The sequence below is a fragment of the Sorex araneus genome, chromosome 7, assembly GCF_027595985.1.
Source record: "Sorex araneus isolate mSorAra2 chromosome 7, mSorAra2.pri, whole genome shotgun sequence".
Taxonomy (NCBI): domain Eukaryota; kingdom Metazoa; phylum Chordata; class Mammalia; order Eulipotyphla; family Soricidae; genus Sorex; species Sorex araneus.
Window position 1 is genome coordinate 48,311,903 of NC_073308.1, and position 27,337 is coordinate 48,339,239.

The following is a 27,337-nucleotide window of genomic DNA, read 5'->3' on the forward strand; positions in this document are numbered from 1 at the left end:
CGAACACCCATCCCTCCACCAGTGCATATTCTCCACCATCAATGTCGCCAGTATACCCCTATTTAGATCTTTGGGGCAACAGCGATATTATCTTGGGTAAGGTGCTTGCATTGACCTTAGCCTACCAAATTTTGATCCCCTGAACTTTGTATGGTCCCCAAGTACTGCCAGGAGTGAATCATAAACACAGTGCAAGGATTAAGCCCTGACATCACTGTGAGTGGCCCGAGAACCAAAATAAATTGATAATAATAATTGTAAAATGGGATCCTTAAATAAAACAAGGTTAGTTACAGGGAAGAAACATAATGCCAGAGTTGACTCATTTATTTCTAAGGTATTTTCACAAATGCCTTACCCTCCAGCTGCCTGCACTCAAGGATGACTGGCTCAAATAGTCTGTTCTCACCTTAAACGTGGATTATGCTGGAAGACATGGGATATATCAAATGGGTCCCTACACTTCCAGCAACAAGAATACAGGAAATCTTTTATTTCCAACCCCTTGTCTGTTTCTTGTTTTTTGTTGTTATTGTTTGTTTTTAGAGTCACACCCAGTGGTGCAAGGCAAACGCCCTACACACTGTACTCTCGCTCTGGCTCCCCTTCGGCTGTTTCTTGCCTGTTTGTCTCTGCATTTATCTGAGATAATGTGACTCTCTGTTATCTGGAGCTTTGATCCAAAATGTCTCATGATTCAGGAGAAATGTGTCTCCAATTTCTGGAGAGACCTCACTAGGAGTGTTCCTCTTCCAGAAACGTTCCCAAGACATTTACTCTGTCTATTCCACTGAGATTCTTCCCACTGATTTTCAGTGGGCTAGTATGTGATTACGCTAAATAGTTTAACAACTGTAAGGGCTTGTTTATTGGGTTTGGCAGGTGGGGTGTACTTCAAGTGCTCACGGGCAGTGCTCACTGCATCGTATATGACAATCACTACAAGCTGTGCGAAGGGGACTATGCTGCTGTGTGAATACTGAACTCAAGCCTCCTGCATAAGAGCATGCGCAGTAGCCCTTTGAGCGCTCCCTCCTGTTCTCAACTTTGAATTTCTTAACTGAGATGTCTCTGATCTGATGAATCCCATCTAGGTACATCATTTAATTATTCGTGCAACAGACCCTTTATCAGCCCACTAGATGTGATCACTGATTCGTAGCTGTGATAGAAAGATCCCTGTGGCATCCCCATCATTCGAGAATTGACAGATCAGAGACTAGAGGGAAAAGTGTGTTTGGATTCTATCCTCAGTATATTGAATGCTTTCATGAGGGTTAGCTCTCAGTATTGGACTGGAGCAATAGTACAGCTTGTAGGGCGTTTGCCTTACACACGGCTGACCTGGGTTCGATTTCTCCATCCTTCTTGGAGAGCCCGGCAAGCTACCAAGAGTATTGCGCCCGCACGGCAGAGCCTGGCAAGCTACCCATGGCATATTCAATATGCCAAAAACAGTAACAGCAAGTCTCACAATAGAGATATTACTAGTGCCTACTGGAGCAAATCGATGAACAATGGGATGACAATGCTACAGTGCACAGTTCTCAGTATTATAGCAATTATACAGTGATCGCTATTTAGATTTAACATTTGTGAAAAGTATTTTAATATCAGACTTATATAAATATATTTGCATAAAAATCTCCTGGTAAGAAGTAAACATTGAAAAACATTGCTTCAACAGTCTCCTCACAAGTCTCCATTACTGTGGAACGAAGATTAAATCTCAGGTTGATAATGTAATTCTGCATATGATTTTTTGTAAGAAAACATATGTCCAAGAATTAAGAAACCACTTTAATTTATAAATATGTTTTAAATCTTCTTCCCATTGTGGTAAAAATCATGGCATTATATTGCCATGTTATCCTTCCGCAATTCCATGGATATATTCCATAGTATCCATTTTATATACTTTTTAATGTAAATGTAATGATAATATTGTGCAGTAGATCTCCAGTACTCTGTCATCATCCAACACGGAAACTCTAAATCCATAATCAGGATATCCCTTTATTTCCCCAGTATCTCAATAAAAATGGTTTAATTTCTTTTTAAATTAAAAAACTTAAAGTTTATTAACTTTGTTAATAAAAAAAAAGCTTAGTTAACCTTAATAGCAGAAACAAAGATATTTTTCAGGATTCTAATGAACTTTCTGTTTTAGGAGTGTTGCCATCAATCAGTAATTCAACTATGTACATAAATATGTATATTACATATAGCAATTATCCTTGCTTCATAGAAATGTCTTAACAATAGACTGCATATTACATGGCTGTAAAATTTTCTATGGAGCTTGCAGAACAGGAGTCAATATCAAGTTGAGTGACACAATAAGTTATAAATGGCAGTCTATTAACAACAAGCACCACAGTTAATATCAGGATCTAGTCAGTTTATCTGAAGAAAAACACTTAGGTCTGTACTGAGACACAAGAAAGAGTCACTTTAAGAAAGAGCTCAGCCAGAGTGAGATACAACAATCTTCACACACTTTCCTCAAATTTTTTGGATCATTTTTAGCAGATTATTCATAACAAGCAATATAAAATAAGTTATTTAGGACCTGCTTTGGGTGCAGGTTTGGGTACTGGTAAAAAAAATTGAAATTATGGTGATAAGAAGGTGTAATGGTGGTGGGATTGGTGTTGGAATATTGAATGGAATAAATTATGGTGAACAGCTTTATAAAAATAAAATTTAAAAAGTAAAAACATAGAATGAATGTGAAGAAAATTTACAGAAAAAAAAGAAAGAATCAAAATGGCGTTGAACTTTTTCACATTATCTCTGGAAAAACTGGTGTGTTATCAAACAATGCCTTCCTGCCACCGAATAAAAATTGCTTCTAGGGGCCGGAGCGATAGCACAGCGGGTAGGGCGTTTGCCTTGCACGAGGCCGACCTGGGTTCGATCCCCGGCATCCCATATGGTCCCCCAAGCACCGCCAAGAGTAATTCCTGAGTGCAAAGCCAGGAATAACCCCTGAGCATCACTGGGTGTGACCCAAAAAGCAAAAAAAAAAAAATTGCTTCTAAACTATAATACATATCTTCAAAAGTGATTAATCAAATAGAAGGGCTCAATAAATATATTTTCAACTTAAAAAAAAGGAAAGAAGAGAAAGAGCCAGATATGCTTTTATCTTTAAATGTCAATCCACAGAACTCTGTGAGCAAGATAAGTTCCTAGGATTTAGACAATAGCAGCACAAAGCAGTGAGCTGAAGCTCCAACCATCCTTGGCACACAGGTAAGGATTCACAGCCAAAGTCTGAGAAAGACCTTGCTGGTGGTCCTCAGTATCTCTGTATTCACACTCACATTACCAGCTGCTAAGACAGCTCGCAAATTAGGGTCACTCACAAACACAATTTTTTTTAAAATATGAGCAGTGACAATGCTGCATACATGTACGGTTAGGAAAAATTTTATTAATCATAGATCAAATTTTAATTTTTATTATATTTTTATTGAATGTAGTTCTGTGATTTACAAGACTGTTGTTGATTATTTCCATTTCACATAATTCACATTCATCCCCAGTGTACAGACACAGCTTCCTCCCCCAGAGACACCAATGTCCCTCCCTTTCAACCCTCGGCATCAACTATATTATGTGGGTTATTTATCTCATTCTGTTGCTTTTGACCCTTTGTTGCTACCTTGATAAATATCTTTAAGTCCCACATGTAAGTGAGATCATTCTGTACCTATCCCCTTTTTTCAGGATTGACTTCACGCAGCATGATATCTTCTAGTTCTATCCATGTTGTTGATTGAATACAATAAAATACAATGCAGCTCTAATATTGAACAAAGTTTGAAAACAAAAGTCAAAAGGAAATCAGAGTAAGTCCCAAATGATAATGCAGAACAAAAAAAAGTAACTAAAATATTGATGGTGGTTACTGGATGGAGTCAGGAGAGGGTGAATACAACAAGGGACATGTTTGCTGTATGCTTTTTACCTGCTCCGAAGATTTTCCTTGGTTTTTGAGACTTTTTTGTTGTTGTTGCTGCTTTTGGGCCACATTCGGTAGTGCTGAGAGCTTACTTCTTGTTCTGTGATCAGGGACCACTCCTTAGAGGGCTTGGAGGGTCGTAGGAGGTGCCTGGGATTGAACCCAGATTGGTCACATGGAAGGCAAGCACCCTCCACACTATACTATCTCTCAGGACCCTCCAAAGATCTTCCTTAGCAACCTTACCAGGTCTGAGATCAAGGGAAAAATAAATAAATGCATGCTACAGTCTTTCAATATGGATTCAAGCCCTTTATAAACTGTGTTCCTTTCAATATCAGGAGAAGAAAATATACACAAACATAAAATCATCCTGTAAGTAGTACTTCATTCCTCTGTGGGCAAACTGATGGAAAGTCGTTTTGAAGAATGTCTAATAGCAAAAAATGGTGTCAGTTTTTCTGTGAATACAGAAGTGTATTTATATATACATGCTCTATCAGACAAATCATAGACTGAATATTCTCCCAATTCATAATCAAGAAACATACCCAAACTCACAATTTGTCGTTCTCGTATACTTGAGATCGCCCCAGAGTACTGAAATGACCAAAAACTGGTCTGAGGGTTTGGCAATATCAGATGGTCTTTGAAGACAGATTCAGTGCACACTCCTATGGCCCATTCACCTGGTCCTCTGATTTCTACCTGCCAAAAATGCCTACCACTATCAAAAGACTTACAGCTGAGCACAGCTGGGTAAGCAATATATCTTCCTGGATTATCAAGTATCGATGGTAGACGTGTTCCCTGGATCACACTTCTTCTGTCTTCTGAGACAGTAAGACTTGGATGGGCAGTTTTAGGATCAAGTGTCAAATCTACCTGAAATTTGCTAATCATATTTTGAAGGCCAAAATAATGTGGGGGGAGAGTGCAACTCTCTTTCCTGAATTCATGTGAACAGACTCCCGGAGCTGACAGCTTTTCATACTGATCGTGAAGATTGCCAACACTTCTTAACAAATCCATGTCCTTCTGCAAAAACGTCTTTGTTATTTCACTTAACAGATTTTTAAGGGTGGATATATAATTTGCAATTTGGAGTTTGTGTTTTTTCAGTTTTTTCTCCACATCTTTCTCTTCCAAAAGCAAAGTAGTATTTATTGAAACTTGCTCCTTTTTCAAGAAATATGTAATGCCTTCAAATTCAGGCTCTAATTCCATCTTCCAATTTTCCATTTTCTCTTGCACTTCAAAGACTTTAGAAAGTTGTGTAAGTTGAGTCGCTTCAGCATCTGTAATACGCTTCTTCAAAACCCTCAGGCATCTTTTGAGCTTCTTTCTTTGACTAAGAAGAGCTTCCTCAGTGGGGATGAGGAGATGGTCCTGGTGGTCAGAGGAGACCCTGCACTTTGGGCACAACAACTCCAGGTCCTCCTCACAGAACAGGTCCGCCACCTCATTGTGTGTCTCACACAGAAATTCTGCTTCCTGAAGTTTCCACTTTGTCCTTCTGATGGGAATCTGCTTAACGATGTCAATGAGATTACACAATTGGTTGTTTCTCCTGAAGAAGATTTTGTCAGGGCAGTGGTGGAGGCAGACAGGACAGGGGAAGATATCGTCGAGATCTTCCCATTGATGGTAGATACAGGAATAACAGAAGTTGTGCCCACAGTCAAGGGTTACTGGATCTCTCAGATAATCCAGACAGAGAGGGCAGCTGGCTTCTTCTTGGAGCTCAGTTAAGGAGGCTGCAAAGGCCATTGTTCTGGAAGAACTCTGTGTGGTGAAATGCCCTTTAGAAAATTATGATTCGCCTGCAAGTATAAGTTTAGAGAAGCTTATATCTTGTTTTTGTTTTTGTTTTTTGGGTCACATCTGGCTATGCTCGGGGGTAACTCCTGACTCTGCACTCAGGAATCACTCCTGGCAGTGCTCAGGGGACCATATAGGATGCTTGGAATTGAACCTGGGTCGACTGCATGCAAGGCAAACGCTCTACCCACTGTGCTATCGCTCCTACCTGCTGTTCTATCACTCCAGCTCCAAGAAGCTTTTATCTTATTAGCTAGCACTCACTCTCTTGAGGAGATCTGAACTCCTCCAGGTTTCCAGCGAGCTTCAAACCCACTAATCTGTTTCTCCTTCCTTGGCTTTAGCTCTTGAAGCAACAATTATAGGAGATTGGGCCAAAAATCATCGATACACTGAATTTGACATGTCATTATTCAATTCATCTTGGTTAATGGTTCCTCTTTGACAAAACATACACAGTTTTAATAAATTATTAAATTAAGACACATAAAGGATCTGTGTGGGACAATGTCCTCTTCAAAAATCAGGGTATAATATATATATTCACATGTATATTCATATATAAATATTGAATATGTATGTATTAATATATGTATGCATTATGCACACATTGCACAAATCAAAAATTAATATATAAATATATGTACATGCATTACATGAGTCAAGGTCAAGTATATACAGTATATGAATTTTCAGTAAGGCTTATTTATTTATAAATAAATATTCATATGCAAATACATGTTGTCCTTACACAAGATGATTGCAAATAAATTAAATGCTGAATACTTCATTAATAAAAATATTCTTATTTAAGATGACATTATGGTATTGTGGTCTGAGGATTAAAACAGACCCTACCCCATGTGATACAGGTCTCTAGTCTATGCACAGCATCTGTACATAAACTAACATGTGGTTTGGATTGCTTCATGATATTGAGAAGACACAGGATAAGGGGAATGTTTACAAATGGTTTTATCTGGTTTATTGTACTCTATACAATGCTGTTTGGCAGGCTTATCATTTTCTTTTATAAAATTAATAAAGCTTATTATCATTACTGTTGTGCTCCATTGCTCCAATTCTAGCCATGCCAACTTCTACCCTCCTCTTCCCTTTTTCTTGACTTTCTCTTTTCCTCTATTCGAAAGTCTGATATTTTCATTTGTTTCCCATTTATTTTCAGTTTCCTTCCAAACTGTCCTGACACTTTCTCTCTCCAAGAGTCCCTATTTCTTAGTTCACAATATGAATCTACCAATCAGGTGAATTCAGTCAGAGGCAAGCATAAGACCAAGTGTTAGGATTCTAGCAGCTGATGCTACAGAGTGACAATAAACAATCAGGGCTGGGTTTCAACTTCTTTAAAGCTAGTTAGCTCATTATCCAGAGAATCCGCTTTATATACCCTAGCAGAGTGATAATGGTCTCCTTTAGCATGCTAAGTATCACTGTATCACTGTCATCCTGTTGCTCATTGATTTGCTCCAGCAGGCACCAGTAATGTCTCCATTGTGAGACTTGTTATTGTTTTTGGCATATTGAATACTCCATGGGTAGCTTGCCAGGGTCTGCTGTGCAGGCAGGATACTCTCCATAGCTAGTTGGGCTCTCCAAGAGGGACGGAGGAATCAAACCCGGGTTGGCTGCATGCAAGGCAAACGCCCTACCGGCTCTGCTATAGCTCCAGTCAGTCCTAGTATGTTAAGTACCTCACCAAACAGCTTTCCAGCCCAAAGTTTACAGAATGATTACAGCTTTAATGTTTAATGAATCCACTACCTACATATAAACAACACCCCTTACAGAAATTTCTAGAGACCTTTCACATGTGGCTTCAGACCAGCACCTCTGAAGGTTTTGTCAGATTGTAGATATTACTTAGTGTACCCCCTGTCAACCCATACCCTCACACAACAAATTCCCCCACACTCACATCCCAAATCTTCTATCCCGGGAAAGTGCAGGAAATTAGTATCAGTAGTCAGCAAGAATTTACGTGAACGAAGACTAATCTTCTCTAATGACTGAGATTCATAATTAGTGGAGTGGATTTATTTCATAAATCAAATAGAGACTGAATTTCCTTCGGAGGTTCAGATTTGTAACCGTGCAGAGCAGAAACCTCAAGAAAACAGGGCTTAAGTGCCCCTGATTCCCTAGGGCCCACACTTATATTTCCTGCTTACCTGGGTATGGAATTTCTCGGCAGCTCTGTTTTCTCTAAGTTGGTCTCTGAGACAAACGTTTTTGAAACTTCTCTACACCAGTGAGGCAACAGTTCACGTGGTCTCTTAGGTACCCAGGACGTTTATATAAATAACCCTGGATGGGTGGAGACCCAGCAAGCAATCCTGGCTCCTCCCCCTTAGAAGGAAAGACAGGACTTCGCTGAGACTTAGGGTGTATTCAGAGGTACTAGCTAGAATGAGAAAGGGATAAAGATTAACTGCCGAATCTCTTAGGAAATTATTGAGAACAGTTTCATTTTTGTTTTGTTTTTGAGTCATACCTGTCGGTGCTCAGTGCTTACTCATGGCACTGTGCTCAGGAATCACTCCTTTGAGGCTTAGAGATCATATGGAATGTCAGGGACAAAGCATAGATGCAAGATGAGCACCCTTCCCACTGTACTATCTCCCCATCCCTTAAAACACAGTTTCAGTTCCGAGCTTCCATGTCAGATGACTAAAGTGATTTGTGAAGAGTATGTAGGGATGCCATTTTTTTCAGTTATTTATTTTAAAACCTCACACAGCATGGAACAATTACTCCTTTAAGTCAGCTTCAGGATTCAGTTTATACTGTTGTATTTCTGCATTTTGCTTATAGTCTGCTAATAGAATAATAAGACAGTTTGGATTATGTAGCAAATTTAGTTTAGTAATTAAGCACTTAGTGATTACTTATATTGTGCCCAGGAGAAATGTTGGTACAAACATGGGAGTCGATGGTGCAGATGTGAGGGTTCAAAAGGAAATGAAATTTCAAAAGGAAATGTTATTTGTCATTGGAAGAGGAGTCTTACTACACCTGAAGCAAAGCTATTATGTCCTACTTATGTGTAGCAAACAGAATTTGCCATTCATTAACTTGGAGATCTAGCTGAAAAATAAAGAAGGTGTGGGTGGGTTTCTTTTGGGTGCTCATAGTAAATTCTTAATATAAATAGAGAAATAGAGCAGTTAAACACAAAGAAATAAATATTTTGGTTTTTGAAATCTTTAGGCAATATGTAATATAAAATAGTTAAAATTAGTTGATGGACTTTAAGAAAGTATGCAGTGAAGAAGAGATAGCTCGATTGAGCCTCTCTGTACTTCATAGTGACTGATGCCTGCAAGGTGTAGCCCCGTTGGCAAAGGGGCTTCACTAAACTCAATTCTCTCAGGACTCCCCCAGATGTCAGGATACCAACATTGACCATGAATGGTATGCAGAGAAACTTGATAGCTATAAGAATGGTGTTTTTGAAATTCTTGCATTCGCAGTTCACGATGCATTTGAAAACTTCTAGAACATTTGGAAACCTCTACAGCAAGTCATCACAGAAACCACAAAAGAGATATAAACTCCTAGCCTTTTATGTGACAGTCAAGGAGAAAATGAGTGGAAAATGAAGAGAGAATAAGCTAATATTGTTTTGATAAGGGCCTTTTTATAGAAATTATCATCATCATCATCATCATCATCATCATCATCATCATTCCATTGATCATCGAATTTCTCGAGCAGTTTCAGTAACGTTTCCACTCATTCTAGCCCTGAGATTTTTAGAAGCTTCTCTCTACTTGTCCTTCCCAACGATGTAGCATTGGAGGTTCTTTGAGGGTCAGGGGAATGAGACCCAGCTGGTTACTGGTTTTGGCATATGAATACACTATGGGGAGTTTGCCAGGCTCTCCCATGTGGGCAGGAAACTCTCAGTAACTTGCCAGTTTCTCCCAGAGGGAGAAGTAGATTATAAGATATCGCGCAGCCTCAAAGCAGCCATGTGCTTCCAGGAGCTTGCTTTTATAGAAATAATAAGACTATAAAAGCTCACTGAAGAATCAAGATTAGGGGAAAGGCCCCGCAAGAAATGCTCAGAGATTACTCCTGGCTCTTCACTCAGGGATCACTTTTTTTTTTTTTTTTGCTTTCTGGGATCGATGCACAGGGGATCCTCCTGGCTCTGCACTCAGGAATCACTCCTGGCGGTACTCAGGGAACCATATGGGATGCTGGGAATCAAACCCGGGTCGGCCACGTGCAAGGCAAGTGCCCTACCCGCTGTGCTATTGCTCTAGCCCCACTCAGGGATCACTCTTAAAGGTGCTTAGGGGACCAACTGTATGTTGTGCCAGGAATGAAACACAAGTGAACTACGTCTTAGCAGCTAAATGCTATACTGTCTCTTGGGGTCAGAATCATGAACTTCTAACCACACAGATAAAGGAGAATTTCCTGACTTAGCAACCAAAATAAATGGAAAGAAGCAAGAGTCTTGCTTCAAGCTACCACCATTTAAGGGAGCATTGGTGGGGTGGGACTGAGGGGTGGAGAGAAACATAATTTGCAAGCCAAAATCCTGATATGTGAGGGAAGTTTAGAATAACAACTATTAGGTTGAGGCAACATTTTATCAGTTTTTATTTTTAATTTATTCTAACTAGCAAGTTTTCATTTTAGAACTCATGGTAATGCAAATGTCACAATTGCCTATGAAAAATTTACGATAGAAAGGAGAGGAAACAACTAAGGGAGAGAGAGGTTGAATGGACTGGGGTGCAGGAGTATTGATGCTTGGTGGAGTTGCAATACTAGTGTATACTTTGAAGATCCATAAAAATGAATTATTAATATAAAACACATCTGAGGCTGGAACGATAGCACAGCGGGTAGGGCGTTTGCCTTGTACGAGGCCAACCTAGGTTCAATTCCCAGCATCCCATATGGTCCACTGAGCACCGCCAGGGGTAATTCCTGAGTGCAGAGCCAGGAGTAACCCCTGAGCATCGCCGGGTGTGACCCCCCCCGCAAAAAAGTTATAACACATCTTAGGAACTAATTTCTTTCAATTAAAAAGGAACAAGAAATAAACTAAGAAAGATATCCCTCATCTTCTAAATCAAAATTTAGCATAGATTGATAGGTTGACTTTATTTAAAAAAAAATTATTAAAACTTTTTTTAGAACATCCTATGCTCTACATTGAGCTATAGTATTTGTGGCCATAGCATTTTTCTGAGAACACCTATCATAAACAGTAAAAAGAAAATAGCACCTTAAACTTAGAATCTTAGCTAAAGATTAAAATAAAACCAAACAAATCAATAAAGACAAAGCAAAACAAAAGCAATAATAAAAAAATAATTATGGTAACAGATTGACTTTTGGTTTGTGGTTTTTGTCTCAAACAACACAATCTTTTTTTCATCTATTTGATGTAAAGAGACTTACAACTGATTCTTGAGAAATATTTTTTTCCATGTGTCAATTTCTCATTTTGTTTCCTGATCTTAGTGGTCCACTTGAATGTTTCACTAGCTCCAGTGAGCAGGGCGTGATGTCATATGACTGAGGGAGTTCCATTCTTGGGAGGGGAATCAGCACAGTGTCCTGGGGCCCTCAGGCAACCTGATGGAAAGATGTAGCAGACGCAGATGTATTTCCTCAATGATTCAGACAAATCTTGCCCGTCCCAATCCATTCAGCAGGGATACTCTTCTCACAATGAAAGGAGGCTGAAAACTCTTCTAAGCCTCTTTCCATGTCATAGTTTCCAAATATTAGCAGAATTGTGGTCTTTTGAGATTACACTTACACACATACACAAACACACACACACGGAGTTTTATAAAATGTAAGGGAAAAATTTAATTTCTTAAAAGAAATGTAAAATTGTGTCTGGTACTTTATGTACTTTGTGTAAATATTTTGTAATCATTGTAGCACTATCCTCCCTTTGTTCATCAATTTGCTCACTCAGGCACCAGTGACAGTCTCCATTGTGAGACTTCTTGTTACTGTTTTTGACATATAAAATATGCCACGGGGAGCTTGCCAGGCTCTGCCGTGCAGGCGGGATAGGCTCTCAGAGAGGGAGGAGGAATCAATCCCAGGTCAGTCACGTGCAAGGCAAACACTCTACCCACTGTGCTATCGCTCCAAACTGTAACCATTGTAAATTGTAAAATTGTGTGTCTGGTCTCTAAGGAACGAGCCAATATTTCCAAGTATTATTAACCTGACATACAAATTTTAAAGTGTTTCTGTGAATTTTATTGTACCTGAAATCTCAGGATTTGGTTCTTCCTGTTTGGTCTTAGATCACGGTATCTCATTATTTTAATGGATTTCACTGTACTCTCTTTGCAATTCAAGTGTTCATGATTTCCAGATTTCCTCTTAGGACTATAATATTATTCACAACTTTTGATCTTCATCAGAGATCTGACGCAGAAAGGACATCCATCCACCCTATGGTACGTACCTCCACCCCCTGCCATTACACTGCACCGATATTCAGAAAAGCAAAGTGGGAATGGAAAGTCATCCAGTTTTCCTAGAAGATTTATAGAAAACATCAATATCAAAAAGAGTTTAATAACAAATGGGTTAAGGATCTGGTGAGAGTCCCAATACATTTTACACAACTCTTCTAGTAAGTTCATCCACACAGACTGAAAACTGTCAGATGTGTATATCAGAAGCGCATGGGTTCTTCCTGATCTCATTAAGCCAAGATAAGGATCTCCTGTTATTAAGTAGCAGATTCATTATCAGTTCCTGATCTATATGAAGCACTGGGCTAGTAGTCTCAGATGAAAATGGTTCTATCTGGACTCACTGTCAGGAAGCCAATAGATCAGAGACCAGAGGGAGATCACATGGTTTGATGATATTCTGTATGCGGTTAGCATTTCCAATCAGAAAGTTAAGAGTCTTATTTATGGATTGTAACCACTGTTCAGTAAACTTTATTCACATTCTTTGATTATAGTAATTTTAGAAAATTGCAAAGAGATGGATGAAACTTTAAAAAATAACACTTTAAAGTAGAACATATTAAAAATGGGGATCTTAGGGCCAGAAAGGTAGTATAGGGGTAGGGCATTTTCCCTGGATACAGCGGACCCAGCTTCAATCCCCTACACTCACTGTATTCCCCCTCCTCCCACCCAGTCCTCCAGGAGTGATCCTTAGGCACAGAGCCAGGAGTCAACTCTGAACACCTCTGGGTGTGGCCCAAAATCACAAACAAAATAGAAGGGTTTTTCAAGCAATCAGCTGGTTTCACTTCTTACTAACATGGAGATAATTTTATGTTTGTTTTGGTTTGAAACCACGTGAGACATTGCTTCACGACTTACTCTTGGCTTTGTGCTTCGAGAACATTCCTATTGAAGGTAGGGGAAAATAAGTCGGGCTAGTTCACACGCAAGTAAGCAGCTTAACCTCTCGACAATGTCTAGTTTATAACAAGGGAGTACCCTACCCTGCCCTATAGGTATTTGTTTGTTTGTTTGTTATGTTTATGGTTTGGAAGGCCACACCCATCGATGCCCAGGTGTAGCTCTGCACATGGGAATTACTCCTGGCGGTATACAGGGGACCATATGGGATGTCAAGGATCAAACTTGGGTCGCCCCACATTGTTCTTTTTTGGTTTATTTATTTTTTGTGTTGAGGGCCATGTCTGCTGGAGATCAGGGCTTATTCCTAGATCTGAACTCAGAGATCACTTCTAGCAGGCTCAGGGAACTAAATGGTTGCCGGGGAACAAACCCACATCTGACGTTTGCATGGCAAACCCCCAATCCTAAGTATTTTTGTAATCACCCCTGTTTTGATTTGGTTTTTTGTTTGGTTTTTGCTCTTGGGGTCATACCCAGCCATGCTCAGGGTTTATTCCTGGCTCTACACTCAGAAATTATCACTCCTGGCAGCACTCAGGGGACCCTATGGGATGCCCAGGATTGAACCCTGTGGGAACTTTCAAGGCACGCTGTTCTATCATTCCAGCCCCTAAAAAATAAAATTATAAGATAAGAGTGGTTGTTTGTTTTTGAACCCATAAGCATAGAAAGCTGTGGTCAAAGCAAGAATTTCTCTATTAGACTAAGTTCATCTGCTGGGCAAATGTTATTCTCTACTGTCAACTATTAGTATAAAGGATAGGAATAACTAGCCATGTTAATTACTTATATGAGTAAATACTTAGTTCTCTCCTATACTATATTTTGATGGTTTAGCCCACAGCCATGAGCTGGAGAGATAACAAGGTGGGTAGGGTGTTTGCCTTGCACGTAGTCAACCCAGGTTCGATTCCTCCATCCCTTTTGGAGAGCCGGCAAACTACCAAGAGTATCCCACCCAAACAGCAGAGCCTGGCAAGCTACCCATGGCGTATTTGATATGGCAAGAACAGTGACAACAAGTCTCACAATGGAGACATTACTGGTGCCCAGTTAAGCAAATTGATAAACAAGGGGAGGACAGTGACAGTGATAGTCCACAGCCACATGTAGCATATTTTGCAAAAGAAATTTTTTATAACCTTATAAATCTTACAGGATTAACTTATTCTTTTTTTGTCTAAAAGTTGACCCACCCTAAATAATAAAAATCTCCAATTAAACAACCTTGAAATTATGCCTGACTATGTTCTAACCATAGATTAACATGCTTGAACATAAAATAGATGTTCTTTATTATTGGAGCAATTGACCAATGTGAAGGAAATACCAAAGCCTTCATTTGGTTTGAAGACCACTGTTTTGTTTGTTATTACCTGCTCTTAATTTTTTTAAAAAGTAAATGCTACTATATCTTAATGAATTTATTATATTATCACCACCCTTTTAACACAAATATCCTTACTAGACTTAGGTCTTATTTGAGGAAAATATCTAGAGAAGAGGATGGGGAAAAAAATCAATTTTCTTTAAAATAATACATAATACACAGAGGCGGGAGCTATAGTACAGTGGGTAGGGTATTAATCTTGCACGTGGGTGATCCAGGTTTGATCCCTGGCATCTCATATGGTCCCCCAAGAACCACCAGGAATAATTCCTAAGTCAAAGCCAGGAGTAACCCCCTGAGCATCACTGGGTGTGACCCATAAAGCAAAATAAACTAAAATAAAATAAATAGAAAATCATCATCATCATCATCATCATCATTATCATCATCCCATTGATCATTAATTTTCTTGAGCGGTCTTAGTAACATCTCCATTCGTCCTAGTCCTGAGATTTTAGAAGCCTCCGTTTACTTGTCCTTCCCAACGGTGCCACATTGGAGGCTCTAACAGGGTCAGGGGAATGAGACCCATCATAGTTTTGGCACCATGAATACACCATGGGGAGCTTGCCAGCCTTTCTCATGTGGGCAGGAAACTTCTTCTCTCCGAGGGGGAGAACTAGGCTATAAGATATCGCTTCTGAGAGCTTGATTTTATAGTGTCTGGATGAAAGTCATTGACGGGATTATACGGTGCCAGGGGCAGTTTCTGGGTGTGACCACCTCACTACTGGAAAATGGGGAATCTGGCGGAAGAGGCCCAATCCCGATCTGAGAAAACTTGGAGATTTCAGCCCCGGGTCCCGCACACCTGGGATCCTCTGCCAGTTCCTTCATGTGTGAGGCTCATCCGAAAGTGTGGAGAGGGGCTCATCTTCTTCAACTATGGGAGCTCCACTCAGGGCGGGGAGGTTAACTCAATAAAATAGAATAATACATAAAAGAAAATGTGAGGGGGCTAGAGCAATAGCGCAGCAGGTAGGGCGTTTTCCTTGTATGCAGCTGCCCCAGGTTCGATTCCCAGCATCCCATATGGTCCCCTGAGCACCACCAGGAGTAATTCCTAAGTGCATGAGCCAGGAGTAATCCCTGTTCACTGCCGGGTGTGACCCAAAAAGCAAAAAATTAAAATAAAATATGAGCAGGGAAGATGCCTCAATAAATAGCAATGTGTGTTTTGCATGCTGGAAACCTAAGTTTGACCCCGGAACTTGCTCCGGAGTTCAACTCCAGAGCAAGAGTAGAACTAAACACTTCTAGGTGTGGTCATAAAACAAAAACAAACAAAATAAGGGCTGGAGCGATAGCACAGCGGGTAGGGCGTTGACCTTGCACGCAGCTGACCGGGTTTGATTCCCCGGGTTTGATTCCCCGTCCCTTTCAGAGAGCCTGGCAAGCTACTGAAAGTGTCCCACCTTTTCAATATGCCAAAAACAGTAACAACAAGTCTCAAAATGGAGACGTTACTGGTCCCCGCTCGAGCAAATCGATGAAAAGCAGAACAACAGTGCTACAGTGCTTATAAAGGATGAATAATCACTATGCACCTAAGTTTTCTCTCTTTTATGGATGATAGGTCCCAATCTCTGAGGGGTGGTGAAGGTGGATGATGGGGGACCATAAGTGTGGTTCTTCCCAAGCTATTACCAGATTCATGCATAGTGAACATGTTACACATGTGTTGGATGAATACATGAGCATATAGCCCATAAATGGGATGCTATGTAAAGATTGCACATGTTAATGGAAATAAATTGGCAGATATTAAGCCTAAAGGTGGAGTTTTCTACAAGTTAGGTAGTAGCCTAAAACTAGTATGGTGAAATAGAGGTTTTAGAATCATAAAATAGCCAAAAGATAAAAGTAGGACTTACTTTTACAGAAGCTCTTATGCTTAGGTCTTCAAAAGGAAAAAAATTATATTGCTACATTTTTTTTGCTTTTGGGGTCATACCCAGCAATGCACAGGGGTTACTCCTACTGGCTCTGCACCCAGGAATTACTCCTGGCAGTGCTCGGGGGATCACCTGGGATGTTGGGTATCAAACCCTGGTTGACCATGTGCAAGACAAATGCCCTACCCCCTGTACTATTGCTCAGGCTCCTCATTCTAACTAGGGCATCTATTCATCCTCTTGATTTTGGCTTGATGAGCTAGCCCCTCTGCCCATTTCTCCAACACCTCTGTAAAGATCCCACCACCACAATGAGTAATAAAAGGGGCCATGGTTCTACTGGGACCATGTTTATAACTGATTATTGTTACTGTGAAGGTTAAGGACTAGCTTGGGATCCAGAAAATAAAGGCATGAGCCTAAACTGGAAATATTTCCCTTACTTTTAAATTACTTGAGAAGGAAGGGACTATCACAAACTCTCGCATCTGCCCCCTTGAAATGAGATAAGGCATTCTTCAGGGTGTGTGGACCTGGGATTGTCAACACATAATGAAAGATGTTCCAGTCATTGTTCAGAAAACTAAGTACAGTTTTCAAGACTCCTAGGAGACAGGAAACCAGTATGACTTGCCTCTGCCTAAAAAAACCATATTAATCCAGCAAGGTCTTCCCCTTAATTATCCAAACACACTCCACAGAGGTCAGTGTCTCCCTCCCAACTCATGTGATAATACGAAACAATGCCCAAGATGACTTTACTGTAATTGTCCTTTTCTCAGGCATCATGTTGGAATAATTGTGAAACAGAGATATATGTTCATTGGGATTGGTGCAAATGTACATGAAAACTATTAAAGTCGTGTCAAAGTAATGTTATGCTCTACTCGTCAAAAAAATGATAGGCTGGTTTAGTAGAAACTCTTTATTGGAAAGAAAGACACGTACATCCTGAAACTCAATCATAAGCAAGACTGAAAGATTAAGGAACACAGCTTCAAGTCCAGTATAATGAGGATGAAATAAGCATTTCTACAATTAAAAAATTTTTATTAAAAAGTTACCCATATTCATCAAGATTAATGATGGGCAAGCATGATTGAGGAACATGTAACAAATTTATACAGTTTTCTATAAGATATACAGAGAATGGCAGATAAACACCATCTAGGTGATACATTCAGTATATGAAGATAAAATTGATCAGAGAGAGAGGATCCAAAGAATAATCTCTACTAATCAATTCTATGCAGACAAGGGTGTGAGGGTTTGCATTACACAATGATCTTTGTAAGATTTCTTCCTTATCTACTCAAAACACACCAAAAAATGATTCACTGCCAATGCCCTTTCAGCAAGGATTGGCACATGCTGGGATAGATGGTCACATCTTCCAAATTGCAAACCTTGAGACAATATTCTACCATTTCCATCTTGAGCGATCAATCTCAGAAGGCCGTGGTACTAACTCTCTCAAAGTCTTCAGTAATTATTTGCTACAGACCAAGAACAAAATCAATATTTAAATCTGCCAATTATGAGCATGTCATCAAATAAAAAAACGGGATGATAAAATTTAAAAGAAATTTAAAGGGAAGATTCTATTTGGGTGTTTTAAGTCAAATTTGTATTTTGTAAACTTGTTGTTTCTCATCAAGGATTGAACAATATTCCACTTGCTGTCCAAAAATTACTGGGTGAAAATAACACAGAGCTCATTTTGTAGAATCTCTTATCGCAGACACTATAAGAGGGGTAGAATCTTGGCCGACACGGAAATAAGGCTTTAGCACGTCAGAAAATGTCTCCAGTAAAGAATGGATGTGAGACCTGTCACTGGCATCATAAAAGGAAATCTGGCCCAGCTCATAGTCCAGGTAAATGCCAATCCCTGTGGGTTTGTCCTTCAAAGAGAGAAGGACAGGTACAGAGCCTCCAGCTAGGTAGGTGCCATTCTGCAGCTGGACCGTCCAGGATCTGTTCTGACCCAACAGGGGTGGCTGCCCTTTGACGGAAGGGGCATCTGTGCACACCCCCACAGCCCATTCAGGCTTGTTGCCCACCTGCACCTCCCAGTAATGTCGGCCAGAACTGTATCCTTCAGAGCCCAGAACTGCTACATCAGCAGGGTATCGCTCTGGTTCCTCATCAGTTTTTGTCTTATTCCTCAGATAGACCACAGACTTCCTGTCCTCAGACATGTGCAGACTGGGGTGTGCTTTTTGGGGATCCAGAGTCACTTCTTCTTGGAATTTCTGGATGATTTTGTCCAGCTGTGAGCACAGCGGAGGAAGACTGTAGCCTTCCGGCCTCCAATGAACAGTCCACAAAGATGGGAACTCCAGGGTGTTATGCTTGTGTTGGATGCTCTTGACCTCCCTCAGCATTCTCCCTTCAGACAATACAGTCTTCTCTGCCACTTCACTGAGCAGGCCACTTAGGGTGTCAATATATCCAGAAATTGCAGTGAAGTTGGCAGTGAGTTTCTGTTGAACGGTTTTGTCTTCTTGGTCCAACTTGAAAAATGTTGTCTCTTGCTCGTGTTCTACAAACAGGTTCAGTTCTGAAAACTCAGCGCCTAATTGCAGTTTCTCCTTCTCTACCTGCTCCCTTAGTTCTAGGAGGTTTTTGTTTTGGGTGATCAGGAGCTTCTGCAGCCCTGCCAACCGCTTCTTCAGGGGCTCGATGTACCCTCTGAGCCTCTGTCTGTGATGAGCCGCTGCCTTGGCCACAGACCTCACATGGTGGTCCTGGTGGGCAGGGCCCTGGGCGCACAAAGGACACAGCAGCTCCCGGTCATCCTCACAGAAAAGGCTCACCACCTGTTTGTGCTCCTCACATCTGTGCTCCTTTTCCCATGCCGTCTCACTGCCCCTGGAGCTGTGGAGGATCTGGGCCAGGTCTGCCAGCCTTCCCAGCTGGGGGTTGGTACTGAAGTGTATCTCTTTATGTGGATATCGGCAGACGGGGCAAGGGAACGTTTCCCGTTGATACAGCCATGAAAACTTGATGCAGGAGGCACAAAAGTTGTGCCCGCAGTTGATGGTTAAAGGGTTGTTGAAGTATTCCAGGCAGATGGGACAGATGATCTCCGCCTGTACTGTGGCCAGGACGGAAGACACTGCCATCTTCAGGTGTGAAAAGGTTAGTCACCCAGAACTCTCTCCTGTCAGAAACAAGTCACAAACTCAGACCTCTGTCCTGTGACCGATATCTCTCACAGACAGCAGCTCTGTAACGATTTCCACATCTCTAGCCTCGAAATCAGGGGTTTGGTGCCCAGCAGATCAGCCAATTATGTATGTTTGGAGATGTGAAGAGAAAGGAAGCAGAGCAGTCATTTCTGCAAGGACTAGAAATGAATTCATTTCTACAAGGACTAGAAATGAATTTATTTTGGAGGATGAGAAGACATTCCCCCCTGTAAGAGGGGGCACCATCTTCCCATAGTCCCTGCTCACTGCCGCTTTTAAGGCAACCATTGGGGGATGGATAGATAGCACCGTGGGTAGGGTGTTTGCCTTGCACGCGGCCGACCAGGGTTCTATTCCCAGCATCCCATATGGTCCCCTCAGCACCACCAGGAGTAATTCCTGAGTGCAGAGCCAGGAGTAACCCCCGTGCATCACTGGGTGTGACCCACTCAAAAAGCAGGAAAAAAAAAAAAAGACAACCACTGACTCTCCTCTCCCTCACCATCTGCCAACTCCAGCCTCTCAATCTCAAGGACCTTGCCTGGAACAAGAGCTGCTGGGACTGTGTGAGAGTCTTCTAGAATCACTACTCTCTGAGCAAAGGAAAATGACTTACCTCACGTGCATGAAAGTGCATGAAATGGGAGTCAAGGAAAGAGCTTCCTGAAAAGTCAAAGAGAAAATGGATAACACTTAGAGAGCTGTGCATTAATATGCAAAATAGTACCTCACAGTCCAACCCCATCTCTCCCAGCTAGCGACACGTGGATGTCACTCACCCAGACTGGTGACCCTGATCTGCCCAGGTGCTGGTGTTTGGTCTTCAGGTGAATCTCCCTGGGGGCTTCTGTAGCCTGTTAGCTACTCACTTTTGTGTGCTCTTCCTGTGAGCAGGATATTTATATACCGTAAAGTGGGTGGGGCTTTGGGGCTCACCCAGCAAAGGTTAGAGGGAGAATGAAAGGGCGTGAGCTGGTTGGATGTTCAAGTGTGACCGGCTTGGATCAGGGTTTCCCTAAAGAAATAAGTAGGTCTGGATACATCTTGCTGTTTGGAACCGCTGGCACTGCCATGGAATGTGTGATCTCCAACGCATGGGCGGGAGCACCTCCGGCAAAGAGTCTGACTCCCTGAGAAGCACTCCAACTAAAGATGTCTGAGCACCAGGTCCAGTGAGGTCCGTGAGGGGATGGGACCCTCAGCCAGGGCTACAACCAGAACATATGTGAGCACAACTAAAAACGTTAATAAACACAAGACTTCTTCAGAGAAGGGAAAAAGCAAAGGCCAGTTTTTTACACAAACCACTTTGAGTTCCTTTTCATTTTCATGTACATTCTGCTGACATCTAACTGAAATCAAGCACTGTGTTAAAAAAATGGATTTTAAACCTCATGTTAATGTGTGCAATGCTGCCCCCCCTCAACTTCCCCGCCCCCCCCCCACACAACACACAATCTCACTTCACCCCTTCTCCAGAACTAATTGTGCCTTGCAGGTAACCTTTGAGAATGAAATAAGAAAACCTGGGTCAATTCCTGGTGTTAAATCTTTCCTCTCAGTGTTACATCTGGATGTTTTCACCCTAAGACCTGATCACTATAGCTGTGATCGGAGCCAGCTGGAGGGACAGAGGGATGGGAAGTGACCTTGAGATAGTGTTAGAGTGGAGAGATCCTGTTACTTTGCTGCTGGCATGTTGTAACAACGCCACAAGTATGTAGTTTAGGTAATGAGAGTAAACGTGTGTTATATTTTTATACACAAAATAACTGGAACTTCACCACCATCAGTTTCAATGTACCCAACAAAATATAACACACGCTTACCCTCATTACCTAAACTACAATTGTCATTAAACTAAAACTTTAAAAAAGAAGAAAGGAAATAAGAAGCTATCTAGTTATTGTTCATCTCCTTGCAGCGACCCTCTGATTGAGGTCACAAGACTGAGGGAGTTCTATTTCCGATGAATAATGTAGCAACGCTCTCTGTCTTTCTTAGCAAATTTTAATTTACATTGTATCTTCTTCTAATCTGGTTTTTACTTCTTTCCCCCACCCTTCCCCAACTGTTTGGTTATCTTAGTTTTGTAATCCAAGGCAAGAGTTTGTCATCATTCTGCACTATTTGCTTGTTTTATTAATCACCTACTGTCTATCACCACTGATATTTGTGTTTGCTTTTCCTCTTATTTCATCTAATTTCCCTCCCGTTCTATCAAAATTTCAACGAACTTCAAGATTTCATCTTTTTATTGCTGTGTAATATTCCATTACAAATACATGTCGAGTCATTTTTATCTGTCATTGAGAATTTGAATTGTTATTATATCCTGGCTATTGTACTTTGTACAAGCATCTTCTTCTAGCATGCATTGCATTTCAGATGAGGCAGAACCAGATGTGTTTTGCAAAACCATTGTATGAATCAGAAAGACTCCTGGAGATCTTCTTATCAGATTCACTTTTAGACCATAAGCATGCCTTCTTGCAGGACCACAAAAGACACACTGCGTATTTGACATATACCCCACTCCACCCCATTTTTTGGTGCATGTGTGGTATCTTTGGGATCCAAAATTAAGAATTTTAGTTTGAGATTGATTTTTCTCACGTTATGTTCACAAAAATAACTTAGATTGCTTTTAAAAAATATTAAATTACTGTGAATTATGAAGTTATTCATGTTTCATTTTCAGGCATACAATATTCTTGCACCAATCTCTTCACTACTGTGCACTTCCCTCCACTAATGTCCCCACTTCTCCTCCCGACCCCCAGTCTGCCTCTATGACAGGCACTTTAATTAGAAATTTTAGGCATTGTGGTTCCCATGAATCTTTCTGAGAGGGTTTCATGCTTGACACTTTGCCATCCTTCAGCTATCCCCCCTCCTCCAGAGTGGTCACTCCCCCCACCGTCGTCATAGTGTTCTCTTCCCTGTCCTATCCCCTCACCCCAAAGTGGCAAGCTTCCTACTGAAGACTAGCTCTCATGTTCTTCATTTTTATTGCTTTTGAACATTTGTTCTTTACCAACTGTTTCTTAATATCCCACATATGAGGGAGATCGTTTGTTGTCATGTCTCTCTCACACTCACTTTATTCAGCATAATTCTCTCTAGATTCATCAATGTAATGGCAAATTGCATGATTTCACCTTTTCTTAGCCCAAGTAATAGCCCACTGTGTATATGCACCACAATTTCTTTACCCAATCATCTATTTTTTGATGTTTGAGTTGTTTCCAGATTTGGGCAGCGGTGAATTGTGCTACAATGAATATAGGAATGCAAATGTCTTTTCTACATTGTGCTTTTGATCCCTTAGGGCATATTTCAAGATATGGAATTGCTGAGTTAAATGGGAGCTCAATTCCTATTTTGCTTAAAATTGTTCATTTTGATTCCCAGAATTTTGATGAAAATATGGAAATAGAATAATTTTTTGATATTTTAAAATAAGGATAATTAATTAATTAATTAATTATATTTTTATTTATTTAAAATATTAAAATTATACCCTTTGAGTAATTTCTCACACAATATTTATTCAAAAATATATTCACATTTTATTAAAATTAAATTAATACATTGTGGCATATATACTATACAGACAATATATAATAGAATATTCATCAGTTCATTTGGCATCACTGAATGAAGGACCCCCCTTCATTCCGCTGTGAGAGGTCACTATAAAAATTAAAATATATAAAGTATAGTATTATATATATTTTTTGCAAATCTGTTTATTTTATTTTATATTAAGGTGTTTAATTTGTACTACTCTAGTTTCTAAAAAATAAATTTAAAATAAAATTTGGAATATTGTTAAGTCAAATAGACTTACACATGCTTTATATCTGAAACACATCACCAGCCTGTCAGAACAGTAAAATCAGTAAATGGTGATTAGAAACAAAATCATCCAAGGTAGTCTAAACATATAATTATCCTTACTTAATAGTGAATGAATCACACAGCATCACAGCTGACATATATAAGGAACATCAAGCAATGATTTTTGTAGGCTCAAATAGGGCAGAATGGGAAGGCCAATAGCAAAAGAAGAGATAACATAGAGAAGTACACTTTCCTAGAGTGGCTCAGCAGTTTCATCAATGTTTGATAAAAATTCCAGTTCACAGAGAGGCTGAAACCATATGCCCTAGGTGGTAGGTAAAGTGAAACTAACTTTACTCAGGTGAGTTTAGTTTGTGCCCTGTGTTTCTGCTTAACAGTGGGATTAAGTATTTACAAGTGAAAAGAATGCAATGTATTTGTTGAAATGCTATTTACTGGAGCCCTGCAGTAAATCATACTCCAGATAAATGATCTTCAAGTCACTAAATCAAAATGGGTTGGTGTTGGTGACTACTGGCATATTGAAGACCAGAACAAACAAACAAACAAATAAACAAAAAGTAAGAGAAAATTTTTTTGAGAACTTATATTTGCAACTGCCAAAACTAAGGACAGAAACTAAAAATAAAGCAACAATACAACATTTGGATGAAAGGTATTCCTATATGCAAATACAATAGACAAAACAAGACAAATACAAAGAAGTTTGTCATACTTTTAGAAATGTTGATTTTGGAAGGAAAAGGGTTTATTTATTTATTTTTTTTATTTTTTAATGAATCACCGTGAGGTACAGTTACAGACTTACAAACTTTAGTGCTTGCATTTCAGTCATATAATGATTGAATACCCATCCCTCAACTAGTGCCCATTCTCCACCACCAATGTTCCGAGTATTCCCCCCAATGCTCCCCTTACCCCCATCCCCACCCCGCCTCTATGGCAGGTACATTCCCTTTTACTTTTTCTCTCCTTTAGAGTGTTGTGGTCTGCAATGAAAATATTTCATGGCCATCAAGATTGGTATATAGTCTACTTTCGGCACGCATTTTCCATCTCAAGAGGACCCTCCAAACACCAGGAAAAAAAATTTTGACACAAACAATCATAGCTGAAAACTTTCCCAGTCTGAAAACAGTGCTGATCTCAATATGATCCAAAAAGCTCATAGAGCCCCAAACTAAATAAACTCAAACAGATAAACACCAAGAAACAACAACAACAACAACAAAAACGAAAAGGCAAGAGCCCTAGGATAAAGAACAGTAAGAAATTCACCAAAATTCACCTAATAGCAGTCCCCATAAAAAAAAAAAGAATAGTGACATATCTTTCAAATTAAATACTGCAAAACAGATGGGAATGGCATGATATACCTACCACAATAAATGAAGCAGAATCCAAATAAGAACAATTCATCTAGCTAGGTTATCACTCACATTCCATAAGTCAGCACAAAACTTCATTCACAAACACTAACTAAAGGAGTTCTTGCTCGCCTCTAAGTGGGACTGGCCTGCATCTAACCCGAGGATGTGAACCTTTACCTCTCTCCTTTCCAAAGAATTCTCTGTTCAAGGTCACAAAATATGGAGAACATTTTATAACAGTCAATCTATATACAAAGAAAATTTAACACTCAGTAACAGATATTCGCCAAATAAAAAATCATCAAAATATGTAAAATAACTATTTAAAAGGGCTCAGACCACTAGCGATGTCCATGCTCTCCCGAGCTTGAACAGGAGTAACCCTGAAGCACCAACCCTTGAGCAGCTCCTAATTACACCCTTGGTGGAGATGGTACCAGAAGACACAAAAAAAATATTGAATGTTAGAACATTTCTCAGATTTTAGAGGGAAATCTGACACAACTCATAGTCCAGGACTACGCCAAGGCGATGCTAAAAGATAGAGAAGGATCAGATTTCCCTGGAACATAGTCACCTTCCTGCAGCTAAATTATTCCCTGCCTGGTCAAACTTGTTACTGCTGGAAAGAAAGAATTCCACGTGTGAAATCTCCTAGGAAGCCTCAATGAGGGGTTATTGTTTACGTGTGTGGAGTTATTCACATGTTGCAGGTAGGTAGATATGGAGCAGGGGTTAGATAAGGAACACTGATCATAGAACGATAGCATTGTGGGTAGGGCACTTGCCTTGCATGCAGCTGACCCGAGTTTGATTCCCAGCATCCCATATGCCCCCTCCCCACCCCAGCACTGCCAAGAGTAACTCCTGAGTGCAGAGCCAGGAGTAACCCCTGAGCATCACGGGGTGTGACCCAAAAAGAAGAAGAAGAAGAAAAAAAGAAGTTGCTCGATCACCATTCCTGAAGATACCCAGAAATATAAATGCAGGACTTCTTCAATACACAGATATGAGGTCTTTGGTGATGGAGAAAAAAATGTTTCATGATCTTGGAGCTACACCACGTTTATATGGGTGCAATTGTGTGATTACTTTAGATAAGGTCCTTCTCTGTTAAAGTTATTGAAATACTTGGAATGAAATGCTGGGATGACTCACCTAGGTGATTATATCAAAATAATCTCAGTGAAAATGTATCAGGATTTTCACAGGGAGATATCAAATGATTGGTCATGTAGCAGAAATATTAGAAAAGAGTGACTCATGGAAATGCGCTACCCTAGTCTCTTGTATATCTGTTTAAATATTTCTAAAATTAAATTTTAAATTTCAGAGTGATAGTACAGTGATTGGTGTGTTTGGTTTACAGGCAGTCAACTCAGGTACCATTCCCAGCATCACAAGCATTCACCAATAAGCAGTGATCTGAGCACAGAACCAGGAGTAAGCCCTGCACATTATGATATGTGTTCCCCTCCCACCAAAATAAAATAAATAGTTAAAAATAAGTATATATTTTTTCTTGTTGCTCAAGATATTTTGAAATTAGGTGCAAAGAGAAAACCCACTGGATTATCTTGGAATTCTTTCATTGTTTAACTCCAATCAATCCAACAGAGGTCCTAGAAATAGTTTAGCACATGGGGAACTGGAGAGATATCAGATAAGAGGCTTGCCTTGCACCTAACCAAATCCAACCTGTTTCAATCCTCATGACCCCACACTATCCTCAAATCCCTGCTGGGAGCGATCCCTAAACACAGTACCAGGATTGAGTCTTGAGCCCTACCCCTCAATCAATTAATTAAAATAGACATATAAAAATGTCAGAATTCTACTTAGTATTGCCTGTTCTTTTCCCTCTTTAGTCCCTCCCTTGAGGATTTCCCATCACTCAGTGAAAATGATTTTGTTCATGTGCATAGATATAAAATCTTCTGGTGGAGAATTTTGATTAATCCTTAATCTCACTACCTGACATGAAAAGATAATAGTTTTTTCAAGGTGGGACTATAAAATAGCCCAGGAGTAATTAATGTAAAAGAGGGGCTTTAATGGCAAGGAAACACTTCAAGTTGGGATGGATGCCCACCAGCACACCTGGAAAAAAGCTTCAAAGATAGTAGAGAGGCTCTGTTTTGACGCCCAGCAGAGACAGAGTGAGATAATAATTTATACGTAACCTAGTCATTTTCAGGAAACACATAGGTATTCATGAGGGAGAACAGGACAGGGAGCATGCACAATAGAAATAGATACAAAAAACATGAGAGGTAGAGAACATTTCGAACAGGCATTATTGAGAAGTGGTTTATATGCATGTATTTTATATGTAAATATTTATATTTATATGTAAATATGTATATGTAAATATTTTAACCATTATTCATTACATTTTATTTATTTCTTTATATATATACACACACATAT

General features: G+C 40.0%; 2 protein-coding genes across 2 annotated transcripts; both read right to left on the reverse strand.

Annotated features, from left to right (window-relative positions):
- Nucleotides 1-4,357: 4,357 nt before the first annotated feature.
- Nucleotides 4,358-5,740, reverse strand: LOC101556523 (tripartite motif-containing protein 60-like). Its single transcript, XM_004606228.2, has one exon. The coding sequence runs from the start codon at nt 5,738-5,740 to the stop codon at nt 4,358-4,360; it is 1,383 nt and encodes a 460-aa protein (XP_004606285.2).
- Nucleotides 5,741-18,191: 12,451 nt separating this feature from the next.
- Nucleotides 18,192-19,604, reverse strand: LOC101557053 (tripartite motif-containing protein 75-like). The gene has a single exon (XM_004606229.2). It carries the CDS (start codon nt 19,602-19,604, stop codon nt 18,192-18,194), a length of 1,413 nt encoding a protein of 470 aa, XP_004606286.2.
- Between the last annotated feature and the right edge of the window lie 7,733 nt (nt 19,605-27,337).